Below are 17375 nucleotides of genomic sequence, written 5' to 3' on the forward strand. Positions count from 1 at the left end.
TTCCTATTGCATTTGGGTTTTCCAATTAAGTGCCTGCGATGAAGGCCTTATGGTGGGCCGTAAGATCTGTCCTACATAGAAGAGTGATAACAGAGTTCTTCAAGGCTGCCAGGGCTCCTCTCACAAATTTATTTCTCATACTCATGGTAAAGGGTATGTCATCTGGACTCTCCCAGGATGGGTAAGTGATCTTAAATTACAAACCCACTCTAACAGTCCAACCTCCCTAAGCTTTGAATCCCTTCCCCTACATTAAATCAAGGCAACTCATTCATGGTGGGCCACCTTTTGGTCTGTTTTTCAGCCAATCAATCAAACTCTTAGATCCCTTTCTAACTCTTTGAGTTGCAACATTAAATGCATACCTGGCTTAGTAAACCCATATCAGTAACTTTGGCCTAATCCAACCCTTATCCCAGAGTCTTAGAATACATTCCCATGCATGTTTCCTGGATTTCTGTCTGTATAAAGTAGAAAATTCAAGTAGTTCTTTCAGAGTGTAATGTACTTCTGTATAGTCACATTTTTACTTCACCTTTAGAGATCTAGTTATAGGTCTAGAAGCAAAGAAATGTGGTGGAAGTGGGTCTTGAGGAGACTCAGCATTGCTTGGGATGCCATTGCAGTTTCCTCAGGTAATGCTAGGTTAATCCCCTCAGATGGGGTGAAGTGGTTTCTTCTACTGGCAAAGATGACTCATCAGAATTTAGGGCCTAAATGTCCCCAGCTTCATCAGTGTCTCCCTACACATTCCTATTCCAACTGGTAGTCTCCCATTCCTTCCCAACTAATGCCCTCACTTTAACAGTAGATACCCTGTAAAGTTGGGGATTCAACTTGTGTTGTAATTCTGGGACAGGATGAGATTCTGGGTTTGATTTTCAGCTATCTCAACCCTGTGACTATAGGAGATAATGATTTCCTTCAGGGCACATTTAGGTGCTTTCAAGTCATTTATGCAGCAATGAGCTGGCAATTTGGTGTTTTTTTGTTATTTAAAATTTTTTAGTTAAAAAGATAAGTAACACACATGCTTCTAAGTTAACACATTAAATAATGAATTAAATAGCAGCAAGGCTAATTAAGTCCTGCTTTTGGAAGCAGTGAGGAGGTGATGAACATTTCCTGGTGTCTACAGCCACTGTCACAGAACTAGCTAGGGAAAGCACAGTTCCTGCTAACCCTGGTGTGCTTCCTTGCCTGCATTCACCTGGGAGAAAAGGCTCAATTTTGAGTAGAGGTTAGTGACCATAAAGAGACTTTTTTTCCCATCTAAGTTGAGGCTCCTGAACTCAAGTTTTCAGATTCATGCAGCCCTGGGGATACATGGATCCCAGGTTAAGAAACCCTGCCCTTCTTATAGCCCCCCTGCTGTGATCTAGGGACACATGTGATGGCTGGTTCTTCCAGGTAGTGACAGGCAGGCCCTCACCAGGTATGTGATGGGCGGTGCCTGGAAGTCCCTCGGGTGGGGGCCTGAGCTGGCAATTTGAATCCTTGAGTTTATCCTTTGCTTTCCCAATTTTGTCTAGTGACACTAGGAGCAACCAGCCAATTTCATTATATTCATTATTTTGCCAAAAATGCTTAGAAGTATCATATATAAAATCACCTGGATTTCTGCTGCTTACAAGCAGTTGATTAAGAGTATATGATAGTGATATTTTACTTATCACTATTGTTAGATCATATCAGAACCAAGATTTGTATTAGGGTTCTCCAGAGAAAGAGAACCAATAGAGAGGGGGGCGGGGCAGGAGAGAGAGAGAGAGAGAGAGACAGAGACAGAGAGACAGAGAGAGAGAGTGTGTGTGAAGAGATTCATTATAAGAAACTGGCTCATGTGATTTATGAAGGCTAACAAGTACCAAGGTCTAAAATGGACTAGCTATAGGTCCAGGAGAGTCAATGGCACAACTCCAGTCCAAAGCTGGCAGGTTCCAGACCTAGAAAAAGCCAGTGTTTCAGTTTGAGTCTGAACGTAGTAAAGAAGGCTGCCTTCCATATTGTAGGCAGCCAGGAAGGAGGAGTTTCCTCTTACTCTTTGGAAGGCTTTTTGTTCTATTCAGGCTTGCATTTATTGAGTAGGACCCACCCACATTAGCGAGGGCAATCTGCTTTACTCAGTCTACCAATTCTAATCTCATCCAGAAACACCCTCACAGACTTACCCAGAACAATGTTTGACCAAATGTCTGGACACTCTGTGGCCCAGTCAAACTGACATGTAAAATTAACCATCAGAGGCACTAATTAGCTTTTAATCTTAAGTAAGACATGCACCTTATTTATATGAGAAATTGTAACTGACACATTCAAAATTACAAAGACTAATATTATTTATTAACATTACTTTTGATTTATCACATACCCTTAAGTATAAAATAGATTTTTCTCATTCTATATAATAAATCATTATGAGCCGGGCATGACAGCTCAGCCTGCAATCACAGCACTTTGAGAGGCTGAAGTGAGTGGATCACTTGAGTCCAGGAATTCAAGACCAGCCTGGGTAACATGGTAAAACCCCTTCACTGCTAAAATACAAAAATTAGCTAAGCGTGGTGGTGCATGGCTATAGTCCCAGTTACTCAGGAGGCTGAGGCAGGAGGATCGCTTGAGCCTGAAAGGTGGAAGGTGCAGTGAGCCAAGATTGCACCACTGCACTCCAGCATGGGCAACAGAGTGAGACCCTATCTCAAGAAATAAATAAATAAAATAAAAATAAATAAATCATCATGGACTTTCATTTAAGGTAAATAACTTCATCTTAGGGACATTTTAAGGTATCTTAAATAAGAAAAAGTATTTTTATTAAGTTTTGTTCATATCTGTATATATTGTGAGTGATCATTTAAAAAGATATTTTGTAAATTAATTTAATAGAGTAAAAATCAATGTGTTACATAGTTGATATGCAAAAAACTACTTTCTTTAAAGGAATAAAATTTTAGGTGGGTAAAATAGATTTTCTGTAAAGTTACCTGAGTTGCCTAGTGCTTTCCTTCCTGTTGTAACATCATAGTCAACATTATTGCACATGGAAACAATTACTGAAAGACCTTCATATTTTGCTACTTAATATGATGAAATTAAAGCCAACTGACTAATTTTGCATTATTTGAATTTCTCAATTTCATCTTTTCCTTATCTATATCATGGCTATCAAACTAATGATTCCCACTTTCATTCGAAATGAAGGAACAAAAATATAAATGCTATGATATGTGTTTGCTATCTAAATTGATTTAAAAGCTATTTGTGGGTGTCCATAAAATTCAATAATAATAAAAGAATACATAAAAAAGGACTCAAAATTAATATACTTAAAATAAAAGAATACCTTTAAGCTCAGTAGATGTTCACAAACAGCATAACAAATGCCAATACCTTCTTCTGTATTAGTACCTCTGCCAAGTTCATCAATTAATATGAGCGATTTGTCATTAGCATTATGTAGAATATATGCTATCTGAAATATATAATTTTAATATTTATTCATTGTAACCAAACAGCTGTCAATATCACAGGAATAATTGAGGAGAAATGCAGTCTCTTTATAAGTTCATCTGAAATGTATTTTTATAGAGACATCCTGCTGAGCAGAAAATAATACATTGTTTTCCTTTCTAAAAATCTCATGACTAATAATTCCAGAATAGCTGATGTGTACATACACATATGCATATGTATATAAGACAACATAGAGTAAATAACCATTATCTAAAATATTGATGCTTTAGATACAGTGAAAAAAAGCAATAAATGACATGTTTAAACTAAGCACAAAGATGGTCATTTTCTTCTCCACAAATGACTAATCAATTACTGCTATAAAATATCCAAAATCATCTCTCAAAGTTATTTAAGTATTACTCTATATCCTGTAAAGATGAAGTAAAGAAAAATTTAAGAAAAAAACACCTAAGTCATGATACTTGGTTTAACAAATCAATTTAAATCCATGACCAATGGAGACCAAGACTTAAATTGACAGAAGTGCTCTTTTCCACTGAAGATTACTAACCTCTTTCTCAAAAATAGAATTTTACCTTTATTATATTATGACACAATAGTAACTTTGATGGACATTTTACCTTTCTATGAGACTAAGCTTTCTGAGGGCTAGGACTATTTAAAAATATACCTTAAGTGTCTGATATATTGCTACAATCTGTTATAGATATTCAATACACAATAAATAATTATATAAATTGTGGGACAAATGATAACTTTAATCACCACCTATCTACTTGAAGAAAATTATCCAACTAAACAGTGATCCTAAATTCTTAATACAGATATCCCAAGAGTTACACTTAATTCCTTTAGTTCTAAAGGCTACTTGATGTTTGCTCAATCAGAAATAGGTGATACTTTGGTACAGGAAGTGAAATTTCTATAAGAACAAAAAAGAAGATGATTTTTGGAAGCCTTCTAACACAGTAATCTTTTGTTTTAAAACCGAGCCTATGAAGAACAATAAATACTATGCAAAATGGTACTGAACCAGTTATCATTTCCTGAAGCCTTTTACTTATTCCCTATAAAAACATTTAGGCACACTTTTATTACTTAATAACACTAGCTCTTTCTTTTAAAATTGTATTTTCAATAAAACATTGTCTTCCATTTCCACATAAAATAGAAATTAGGAGGCTGTCTCTGACTGCCCTCTGGCTCTTAGAAAAGGGTATAAGCACATTTGCATATTTTAGTATAAAAATATTTTATGTGATAACTGACCATTAGTGAGAGAATTTAATGTTTTTAACATAAGAAAAGTTTTGTTTGGGTACCTCTTTCATTTCTTTCATAAATGTTGATGAATTTGTTTCGATATCATCATCAGTACTGATTCTTGTAAAAATCTGTTTAGTAATTCTAAAGGAAGAATATTCTGCTGGAACATATGATCCTGTAAAATATAAGGTCAAGATAAATTGAAATGTGTTTATAAAATATAAGTGCTAATAACATTTTGCACTTCTCAGATTATTTACAAGGATTATATGGTAGAAAGAACACTAGATATGGCCTTAGAAGACATGACCCCAGCCCTATTCCTTATTATACAAGCTTAAACAGCACTTAAACTTTCCCAGTTCTAGCCGGGAGTGGTGGCGGGAAACTGTGGTCCCAGCTACTAGGGAGGCTGAGGCAGGAGAATGGCGAGAACCCGGGAGGCGGAGCTTGCAGTGAGCCGAGATCGCACCACTGCACTCCAGCCTAAGCGACAGAGCAAGACTACGTCTCAAAAAACAAAACAAAACAAAACAAAACAGTTGCCCTACCTACTGTACAAAGTTATCTGGAAGTTCAAATAAGACAGTAAATATTCAAGTACATAACAAAGAGACTGTTATAAACTCAATAAAAATTTTAAATAACTTACTTGAATGATAAAGAACATTCAAAATATTAAAATGTGAAGGGAATGCTTATAAAGCTTATGAATATGCCAATTACACTGATCTATTCATTATACATGGTATGCATTGAAACATCACTATGTATCTCTTAAATGTGTGCAATTATTATGTCAAAAATAAAATAAATTTAAAAAAGAAATATGAAAATCTGAAGCAAATGCCTATAAAGCTGAAGTTAATAAAATCATTATAAAAAGATATAAAGAAATATCTGTGATTACAAACATGCAGAAACATTCAGAAGCAAAATAAAAGCAAAACATTTAATAAAAAGAAAAAGAAAGTGAATTTTCACCCACAAGACTGTTTCTGCCCAAGAAGTTATTGAGCTAACTCATCTAAAATATTCTTTTCTTAAAAACAAATAATCTGATTAATGCACCCGTCTCAATATAGAATAAAATCTAAAAGGCATTCTAACATTATAAGAAGATAAAATATACAAGTAGTTGAATGGGAAACGTACCACATATACAGAATTCTGTATAGATAAAATGGTGAAATAGTAGGTGCAAAAAAAACAAAGCCAGATTACTCCAAGATTAAAAACAAAAATAAGGATAAAGAATAGGGCTTAACTCTGAGGAACAAGGAGTAGCAAGAAAAGAGACCAAAACTCAGGCTAATACTAACGAAAATAAAAGTAATAATCATAACAGTAGTAATTATAATAACTGCACCTATATCACTCGACATACTAGGTCTTTTATATCCACTCTTCCTAATTTTCAAAATAACCCAATAAATTGCGTATTATTTTTCTCATTTTACAAATGAAAAGTGGAGGCTCAGGAGCCAGTGTGAGTATATATATATACTGGGTAGTATATATAAGGTATTATATATATATATATAATATATCTAATGTATATAATATATATATATATATTACATATAGAAGGTATTATATATACACCATATATATACACATAGCATATATTATTAAGCTGTATATGTTTGTATTTTCTCTGCTCTCTTAACCTCCATCAAAAAGTTTCTCAACCTTTCTTATCTAGATTATTACAGAAGCCTCCTGGCTGGTATTTCTACTTCTAGTCTAGCTCTCATCTATCACCAGCTAGAATGATCTATCTAAAAATTAACTCTGACCATACCATTCTCTTACTAAATGTCTTCAATAGCTCCCTACAGATTACTGGATAAAGCTCAATCTTCTCAAGTAAATACCTAAAACCCTCCATGACCTAACTACTGCCCATCTCTCCAACTTTATACCTTGCTACTCCTCACAGTTACTCTTTGCTCTATGAAGCAAAGGAAGTACAACACCTCTGGACTACTTTTTTGTAGTTCCTTGGGCATATCATAGTATTTTTTTTCTTCTGAGTTTTAGAAGATGCTCTTACCTCTGCCTGGGAAGTCTCCTTCTTTTTCATACTTTCCCCTTAAATCCACAGCATTTTATTTTTATTACCTCAGTCCTTATAAAAATTATTAGAAGTAGGTGCTACCATAGTTTACATTTGCAGATAGGAAAACCAAGGCTTAATGAGGTTAAGCAATTTGCCTAAGATTACACAGCTAGTAACTCGACAAGCTAGATCTACCTTCCAAGTCTATGGTCCTAACTTCCATGCCTTTCAAGTCCCACTGGTGTCTTACGGTCAGACGATGTGAGATATTATATATGTTTCAGGTGTTTCAGAGGTTTAAGATGGTCAGTGACAAGAGAAGTTTCATTATTTTCAAGTATTTGAAGAGCTAATATTGGGAATAAATACTAGACTATTCTGTAGTATATAGAAGAATAAGGATAAATGAGTTGAAATTATAGAAATTGGGTTTCAGTTCAGTGTAATGAATACTCTAATTAAATTAGGGCTGTCCAGCAATTGGACAGCCTTTTTTTTTAAAGAACAGAGTTCCTCATAGCTACTCATATAGAAATATTATGTCTTACATGAAGCAGATAGTATTCTTATAAGGGGAGGGAAATTAGCTAAAATGTCCTTTTATTTCCAATAAACCTACAAAATCAATAAAATATTTACTCTTCATTAACTCATTCATCTCTGATTGTCCCAGTAATAAGGGTGAATTTATACTGTATCACCAGTATTATTATTGCTTTGTTCTCCTTACAAATCATTACATTAGACCAAAGTTTCTCACCCATGACACTACTAGTAACTTGGGCTCAATAAATCTTTCTTATGTGTGTGTGTATAGTGGGGTGAGGAAGGCTGGGGAGCATGGAGAGGGAGAGCTGTTCTGTGCATTGTAGGATGTTTAACAGCATTCCTGGATTCTACACTCCCTTCAGTTGTGACAACCAAAAATGTTTCCAGATATTGCCAAATGCTGGGAGTTGGAAGGTAAGGGATCAAAACCACCCCTGCTTGAGAACCACTTCATTTTGGCCAAGTATCTCATCTCTGATTCATACAGTTCTCAAGGAAATCCAGTTTTCAGAGATAGAAGTTAAGCTGTGCATCCATATTAAGAAATAGGTGACAATGTTGACTCAGTGACAGCCATTTAGATAAATATATGCACATGTGTATGTATAATATATCAACTGCTATAGCCGAGTTATTGGTACCCCTCAAGTTAAGGGAAATGTTTCTCTGCTCAATATTATATTTAATAATTTTGGAAAAAAACTCACATGGATTATTAAAGGCAACAGCTTAACCTACTCATTTCACTTTTTCTCACAAGGTTTGTTTTTGAACCAGAAATAATTGCATGATTCAGTTTAGTAATAATTGATGCAACTTTAATAGTTATAGTAAGAATGGTCCCACTTTTGTAGTATCCCAAAAACATTTTAGTGCAATGCAATTGAAATTGGATGAAGCTTAATAAATATCGAATAGTAAAGTTATACTCTACACAATAGACACACTGTAATATTTTTAGGTAACAGAATCTGCTCCAAACTGTTCTCGGGTTAATTAGGCACATGGACCCAAAAAAAATTAGGCACAAAGCATTCTGAAAAGAGTGTCAAACCGGTCATTATAAATAAAGCCACAACTTACCAATCTGGGCCATTATCTGACAAAGAGCAATCTGTTTTAAATATGTGGATTTTCCACTCATGTTTGGTCCAGTTATGATCAAAAAATTACTCCCTTCTGTAATATAGGTATTGTTGGCAATAGGTTTTTCCGCAGATATTTTTTCAAGAATAGGATGCCATCCCTGTTTGATTGCTAAAGTATCAGTAAATTCAGGTCGAACTTAAGAAAAAAAAAATAGAATGGTTTTTAAAGACTAATATATTTGTGTCTAAAGATTTTGTAGTGTGTATGTACTCTCTCTATCTTAGTGATTTTCACACTGGTCAATTTGGAATAATAACATTAAGGTATTATATTATCCCAAACCCCCACCCAAATTCTTCTAAATTATAATAGACATACTCTAACCACTATCACAACTTTTATTCACTCTACAGAACTCTAGAATTTAGTTCTTTACCATTGTTGAGCTCCAAAATAGTTTATAAAATTTTCAGCTTTGTGTAAATTAAAAAGAACCAAGTAGACCATGCATGGTGGCTCATGCTGGTAATCCCAGCACTTTGGGAGGTCGAGGAAGGCAGACTGCTTGATTGCTTGAGCTCAGGAGCTCAACACTAGCCTAGGCAATGTGGTCAAACCCTATCTCTACAAAATATATATATTAGCCAGGCGTGATGGCTCATGCCTGTAGTCCCAGCTACTTGTGGGGCTGAGATAGGAGGATCTCTTGAGCCTGGGAGGTGAAGACTGCAGTGAGCTGAGACTGTGCCACTGCACTCCAGCCTGGGTGACAAAGTGAGTCCCTGACTCAAAAAAAATAAAAAATAAAAATAAAAAAGAACCAAGTACTCATTGATTGTACTTTAAAAATCATAATTTGTTACTGGTACTATAGAGTTGCACATTTACTTACTCTATCTTAAACACTACTTCCCTACTTTAAATAATATTTCAAATTTGGCACACTTAGCATTTATTTATGTATTTATTAGAGACAGGGTCTTGGTCTGTCACCCAGGCTGGAAAGCGGTGGCAAAATCATAGTTTATTGCAGCCTCAAACTCCTGGGTTCAAGCCATCCTCCTGCCTCAGCCTCCCAAGTAGCTGGGAGTACAGGCACCTGCCACAACTTCTCACCATTTTTTTTTTTTAAGAGATGAGGTCTTGCTATGTTGCCCAGACTGGTTTCAAATACCTAGCTTATAAGTTGAGGTAAGATTATAGAATAAAATCAAATATAAAAATAATTATTTATAAGCCCATGTAGAAATGTTGTATAAAAGGAAATTTCAGAGAATAGAGAAGATCAACACAAATAATTTGTTAATTTATAGAAACAAATAAGGATTAGGTCTCTATGGATACCACCTGAGGTGAGGCGAGGAGGAAGAGGGTGAAAGGATATGTGAAAATCAAAATGTTACATACTTTTATCTCAAATGCACAGATAAACTTGAAAACATTCATCATAAAAGTGAGGTTAGAAAAAAAATTTTAAGTATTTTCAAAAATTCATTCTTTATAGATACGGAGTTTCAGAATGATCCTTCTCAAACTAAAATGAAGCAATACTAAATCTCTTAATAGTTTTAAAAAAAAACTACCATTGGAATATCTGACCCCTAAAGTACAGTTTTGACCCAAAGGAGATATAAAAGTTTGAAAAGTTTTGGCCTATAAAATATCAATAGAAAAAGTTAATATTTCCATAAGAAATATGAAAAAATTTTAAGATACTTCCCATAAAAGTAAGTTAACATAACATTTTATGAATTTTACTGCTGATTTACATTAGAAACTTCAATGTTTTTAATGTAATTAAGCCTACAACTATTCAACCATAATTATCACATACTAGTCCAGGAAATTTGCATACTGGAGTATGGTTATTACTGGTAAGTTAGATAAGAAATGTCAACGCACTAACTCGAAGTATTCATTTAACATGAGAAAATTACTTAACATTTATATTCATGGCCTTTGTATAGATTTGGGATATAAAAATAAATTACATAATTCCTAATTTTGGTATGTTCACATCTAAGGAGCCAGTGGATTAAAATGCTCACTCTGGAGATGCATTTCTCTCTATTAATATTTATCACACTGCTTCTAATAAGTATTCAGATTTGAACTTTATAAATTTAGATCATTGTCATTTTTACCAAGGAGACAGCTCTTGCAGTCTTTCTTATTTGGGGAATCTTTAGTTTCTTGCAATTTTTTTTTTTTTGGTTTGCCAATTTTTGAGAGAATAATTTTTTACTTCAAAAAAAAATTTTAAGGGTAATCTCACTTTCTTTATTTTGTGTCTTTGTCTAGGACCAGAGGCAAGAGATTCATTTCAAGTTAAAATTTTTAAATGTCATAACTATTACATCAAATTGTTTGAATGGAATACAAATTTAAGTATGCAATATATTTATTCCAAAGAAAGCAACTTACCATAGTCAGAAAGAGTGCAGGCATGAGCAAATGACAGTAGCATATCCAGCATTGACACAGTGTCAGATAGTTTATATAAGCAATGAATATGTTCATAAATCTCACTAAGCAGTTTGCACACTATCCTGAAAACACATGTTTGGTAAGACATGTAATAACGTTTTGTCAAAAGGGACATACATTGTAAGTGTAAAATAATATTAAATTCACTGCCTGAAGTAAAATAATATTCACACCTGAGTTATACACTATAGATAAAGCCTATTGTTCGACTGTCTCATTTTAGAGATGAGGAAATTGAAGTTTTTGCTCAAGATCACAGCTACTTAGTGGCAAAGAATCTATCTTCTGGTGTATTAACATCACATTTTTGAAATAACTGCTTTTATATGATATTAATAGAATGTTTTGATTATTAAAATATTTGATATAGGTCAAATCAAGCCCTCATACTTGGAAAGATCCCATTTGCTAATCACTTTATGAATTTGCAAATGTTAAGTTCAACACAAAAGTTATATGCATTTTCTCTCTCATCCATTTTTTCTTTCTCTTTCGCACTTGTTCTCTCACTCACACACATGCACACAGACACAATATCTGAATAATATGATTATTTAAGTTTTTATAAGGCAGAGTTATACTGTGATACAGTGCAAAAAGTTTTTCTCTTGTAAATATAAAATATGTACCCAAAACTTACTATATATTAAAATGTTTGTGGTACATGCCTTGAAATTGTCTTGAAAGCCCAACTTTTCTCTTTATTACCTCAGCCTAATAAGTGTTCTAAATCTTCTACTTCTTCTTTCTGGCTATATTGCTATTTCATGACCAGCAAAAGAACTGACACTATTGTGATATTGCTATTCAATTATTACTATCAAGGTATAAGAAGCTGAGGAATTACAGACCATAGAAAAAGAATAAACTGAATGAAGCCCAGGTAAGCCCATGATGTGCCAAGTTCTACATCATGGTAGAATGCATATTACAGAAATATCAATTATAATAGTATTTGTTTGCAATTAGATCTTCCCCGAAGCTTCTGTGAGGCTCAGTGATTCTAATTACAAAGACAGACTTCCTTTGCTAACATACTCATTCTACAATTGACTGTAATTAGATAACAATTAAATTAATACAATTGTAACAGTTTCTCAAATTAAACCAATTTAATTCAATATTCAAATATTTCAAATGCTCTTACATATAAGTCATGTGATAGATTTCTCTCAAAGATTCTTGGCATCTTTCATTCATTTTAATTAAATCTGCTGATGTAAAGCTATAAGAATTTTTCATTTTAGAAATCTGCTGGGAGATTAAAAAACAAATGTCAAGATAAGTGCACACTACTTTGAAATATAACATAAGATTTTAAAGAACAGACATATGGGTATTTAAGTTAATCATTTTAATCTTTGAGATACGGCATCGCAAAGAAAGTTCTAAATAACATTTGTGAAACATAAAAGGAAGATCACTTCAAAGGATAAAGCCAAATTTTTTTAACCCATACATTCATTTTTTAAAAGCAGGATATTTTGACCTAGTTTCTCTGGGATGACTATTCTGATAGGTCTTAAAATGTTAAAAACACTACATCTTATTACCAAGTAACATGCATGATGGACATCAGAGATCCTCACTCCATCTCTGACCCCTGTTGCAGCTCTTGTCCTATATCTGAACCTCAACTCAAATCTCTCATCTTACTCAAGCTCTAAAAGCCTGAAAGCCAAATGGTTTGTTCTTATCAAAAAGTACCCCCAGGAAGCAGACAGAACAAAGATTAGAGTGGGTTAGACTTTCCCAAACTGGTATGTTGTAAAGGAGCTATGTAGGAAAAAAATATTCCTGTGGTATAAAGGTTTGGAAATACTAGATTTTTTTAAAGTTAAGTAGATTTCTTTACTTCAGGACTTTTTAAACCTTTAACAGGCAAATGGTGTGGTATTTTCCTAATTTCTTTTTTCATAAACAGCTTTTGGATGTTCTTTCTTCATTTTCCTTTTTTTCTTACACCAAGCTCCCAGAACTGTGGAAAACACTGAGTTTGATATTTCTGCAAAAGTTTATAAATCACTCTTAGATTAGCATATTAGTTAGGTGGGTGGGTAGGAATAGGAAAAGATATCGAACATTCAGAAATTTGGCTTGTAAAACTCAAGAAGTCCCCAAAATATGTAGATGTAATTCTATAAAATCAGCAACAATAATTTCCTAACCACTCTAAAATGAACCTTAATAAATTCTGAAGGAAGTTGATCACTAGGTAGGGCTAAACAATCTGTAGTCATCTGGATGAAAAATCCTCGAGCAGAGCTAAAACTTGTCCTTAAAGGAAGACTATATTTTTCTCCAAGTTGTGATATCATTCCTGGTGACCAGAAACAAGAAAAACAAAAACAAAACAAAATAAATAAATTTTAATGAGAAAATCACTCTGTTTTAAAGTCATATGGTTTTTAAATTCTTATTGGTTTATACATAAATAGGAGGTCTTGTTGCTCTTTCAAATTCTAATAATTTTTTTTTTTTTTTTTTTTTTTTGAGACAGGATCTCACTCTGTCACCCAGCCTGAGCACAGTGGCACAATCATAACTTAATGCAATCTCAACCTCCTGGGCTCAAGTGATCCTCCTACCTCAACCTCCTGAGTAGCTAGGACGACAGGCATACATCACCATGCCTGGCAAATTTTTTCAATTTTTGTAGAGACAATGTTTTGTCTCTACAAAAGACTAGCTATATTGCCAAGGCTAGTCTCAAACTCCTGGACTCAAGCTATCAGCCCTCCTTGGCCTCCAAAAGTGCTGGGATTACAGGCTTGAGCTACTACACCTGGCAATGGAAGGTTTTCAGAAGGAGTTTAGTATGAAGGCTACCACATATGCTGTTTCCTTAAATGGCACTACATGCTCAACTTATATTTTGGTAACAAAAAATACATTTAAAATATGTATGGCTAGTCATCAGCAGCAAAAAAGGACAGCATGTCCTGGAAAGCCTGTTTCATCCCTACAAAACAGAAAAACATTATCAAATAAATAAACTACCTGCTATGTCATCTACAATCTCTGTGTATGTTCTTCTTGCTATGTCAAGAAATTCATTTATGTTAGACCTCACTGCATAGCACTTCTGAGTCCTCATGTTCAGGCATCCTTTCATGTATCTTGCATCATCATTAATTACTGTTTTAATCTTTTCAAGTATGATTCCAAACCTAATATTAAGGCCAAAAGAAGAACATTATAGACAATAAGTCAAAGAGTTATTTTAATTTATAATTTGAATCACAGTTGATGATAGCAAATTTTTGTTGAAAGTTATTTTGAAATAACTAATTAAGCAACAAATATTTAAATTTGCTTAAATTAGAGCTGTGACTATTTCATATTTAAACTGTTTCATCAGTCAGGACTAGTCTAAAACAGCATCAGGACCCCAAGAACAATTCTATGTCTGCTATTAGAGCTCACAAATTACATACACTGATGTGCCTGTGGGTACAAAATATATCTCTAAAGAACTGTTATAAAAAGTCTAGCTTCATGCTCATTCATTCAATAAACATTAACTTACACCATGTATCAAGCACTTCACTAGGTGAAGAGATTCAGAGAAGAATAACATGATCCCTGCCTTCAGTAGAGGCAACGGTCACTAAACACATATGTAGACAGCGTTAACAGAAACCTCACAATTATCAGTGGTAAAGTGCAGTGATTATGCAAACCAGAAATCTGGTAACATATATTTTCCTCAACTTTTTCTTCATTCCATTCTATATTTTATTTGTAATTAAGCCAGTTTTATTATTAACTTCAATGTGTGACCTCACACAGGGTATATTTCTTCAATTAATAGAAGAATAGTTCTTAGGTATCACAAATCTTTTAAGTTCAGAATCAAGGTCTGGACTGAACCAGTAGTTCTTCAGTCCACAACTACTGCTAATAATTTAATAGTGTTAAAATTAAACAGCATTTAGATTGTATTCAATATTTATATCTATTATTTTTTGTTACATTAGACCCTTCATGATTTAACAAAATGAAGAAATATATTTTTATTATTTGCAAGTCTTTCCATGGAGAATGGCTTTAAAAAGAAATATTAAAATTGTGCATGGATTTCAAGTTCTCATGCTATTCTAATTGTCCTTTAACACAAATAATCAATGTGTTGTTACCCTATTTATTGTACTGATAACATGAAATGTACAATTAGAATTTTGGTGAATAGGTTAAAGATTCTGTTAACCAAAACTCAAGTAATTGTTCCATAGAATACAACTCGAGTATTTAAAATCAGTTATGATAAGGAAGAAGAGAATAATCTTATTTTTTAATAACAGTTGAGTGACAAAGACCTCTTGTCTTCCAAGGAACCATAGTAAGCTCTTAATAAAGGTGTGTTACAGTTCTTCATAGCAATCTAGTAAAGAATAAAATAAAAAAGTTAAGGATAATCAATTACAAGATCATTCAAACATATTATTTTACATTTGTTTAATACTTTATAGTTTACCAAGTGCTTTCTTCATTTCCTCATTTATATCCTCATAAAATATATTTTTAGCTATATAGCTGAGGATAGAGAGTATCTTTCCCTTTTTCCAGATAAAGAGTACATGACTAATAAGTGCCATCCACTGCTTATTATAATTTTTATTTTTCTTGCCTCCCTACTAATTGTTAACACCCGGCTACTTATAGATATAGGTACTTAAACAACTACTGTTGTACATTTAGAGTACTCTACATATAATTCCAAAATGTAGGTTAGATATACATTAAACCAAAAAAATGCTTTGTATATTCATAAATAGAGTAATGTCTCAATTCTTGTATAGTAAAAATAGGAATTTTATTTTGCTTAATGAAAACTAGGATGGGTCACTAAGTAAATAAACAGAAAAGAAGAGGGGAAAGTATATTTAGCTTGACCATTACCTCCGTTTTTAGTTTGATATGAAGCAATGGTAATAACCTTTTTTGCTTATGAACAGAAAATAATATGCACAGACAGATAACTACAAAATTCACCGAAACTGAAAGAAAAACATTAAATCTACTATCGTTTCAAAGACAAACATTCTAAATATTACAGTATATTTCCTGCCAGTATCTAAAATAAATATTTTTATATCATTGTATGCTCCTTCCCCAACCCCTGACTTAATCCAGGTTGAGTATTTCTTACCCAAAATGCTTAGGATCAGAAGTTTCAGATTCTGGATTTTTTTCAGATTTTGGAATATTTGCATATGTACACAATGAGATATCTTGGAGATTAAACCTGAGTCTAAACATGAAAATCATTTATGTATATACACATAGCCTGAGGTAATTTTATACAACACTTTAAATAATTTTGTGCATAAAATTCTGTGTACATGGAACCACCAGAAAGCAAATGTGTCACTATTTCAGTCACTTATTTGTGATTGTTTGGCATCACTATCATCCCCAACTCTGAATTTATATGCTACCAATAAACAATCATTTTTTAACATTTATTTACCCATAAGTACTTAACAGTAAAAAAAAAAAAAAAAATTACATACCATTAATACAGTGAAAAAATGTGTTCAGGGTAACAGCACGGTAGCACCCCCAGAGTACCTGCATTAGCTCTTAAACGACAGCAACAACTAACAATTTTCAGTATCCACCTATGATGCTACATTTTGATTAAGAGGTTACAGTAAGCTGTACTTCATTTTTCTAAGTGAGATTAAACATCAGAAACAGTTAACGGACCAGGAAGTGGGTATTCTAAGGATATGAAGGCATTTTGCTGGCCAGCTTTTAAAAATGTTTCCTCTAGAGTCATCTGCTTCATTAATAATGGTTTTTGTCATAGAAATTTCTCTTTGATTTTATAACTGACATGATTTCTTGTTCTGTTATGAATGTGTGCTGCTCCATTCTTATACGGTAAAAATAGGAATTTTAGTTTGCTTAATAAAAACTGTAGATTTTCAATAAGCCCATCACACATTTTTACCATATCTACAGGCATTTTTTCTGCAGTGTTACAACATCATCTTCATCATCATTACTGTCATGATCACCTTGAATCAGAACCATTTTGTCTATTTCATCATCTGTTGATTAATAAACAGCTGGAGCCTCATTATTGATGTTAAAAATGTCAAATGGCCTGGCACCATGGCTCACACCTGTAATCCCACCACTTTGGGGGCCAAGGTGGATAAATTGCTTGAGCTCAGGAGATCAATATCAGCGTGGCCCACATGGCAAAACCCCATCTTTACCAAAAATACAAACAATTAGCTGGGCATGGTGGTGCATGCCTGTGGTCCCAGCCACTCAGGAGGCTGAGGTGGGAGGAAGGCTTGAGTTTGGGAGGCAAACGTTGCAGTGAGCTGAGATTGCACCACTGCTCTCCAGCCTGGGTGACAGAGTGAGACCCCATCTCAAATAATAAATAAATAAATAAATAAATAAATAAATAAATAAATAAATAAAT

General features: G+C 33.6%; 1 protein-coding gene across 1 annotated transcript in view; it reads right to left on the bottom strand.

Moving 5' to 3' along the window:
- The window catches only part of MSH4 (mutS homolog 4), a 98407-nt gene that overhangs the window by 18915 nt on the left and 62117 nt on the right, over nt 1–17375 (bottom strand). The window contains exons 10-17 of the mRNA XM_023207522.2: nt 15250–15314; nt 13931–14100; nt 13114–13250; nt 12078–12181; nt 10868–10992; nt 8438–8638; nt 4800–4918; nt 3344–3472 (exon numbers count right to left, since the gene is read on the bottom strand). Coding sequence (XP_023063290.1) covers nt 3344–3472; nt 4800–4918; nt 8438–8638; nt 10868–10992; nt 12078–12181; nt 13114–13250; nt 13931–14100; nt 15250–15314 — 1050 coding nt within the window. The remainder of the gene's footprint in view (nt 1–3343; nt 3473–4799; nt 4919–8437; nt 8639–10867; nt 10993–12077; nt 12182–13113; nt 13251–13930; nt 14101–15249; nt 15315–17375) is intronic.

The sequence above is a fragment of the Piliocolobus tephrosceles genome, chromosome 1 (genome assembly GCF_002776525.5).
Source record: "Piliocolobus tephrosceles isolate RC106 chromosome 1, ASM277652v3, whole genome shotgun sequence".
Classification (NCBI taxonomy): domain Eukaryota; kingdom Metazoa; phylum Chordata; class Mammalia; order Primates; family Cercopithecidae; genus Piliocolobus; species Piliocolobus tephrosceles.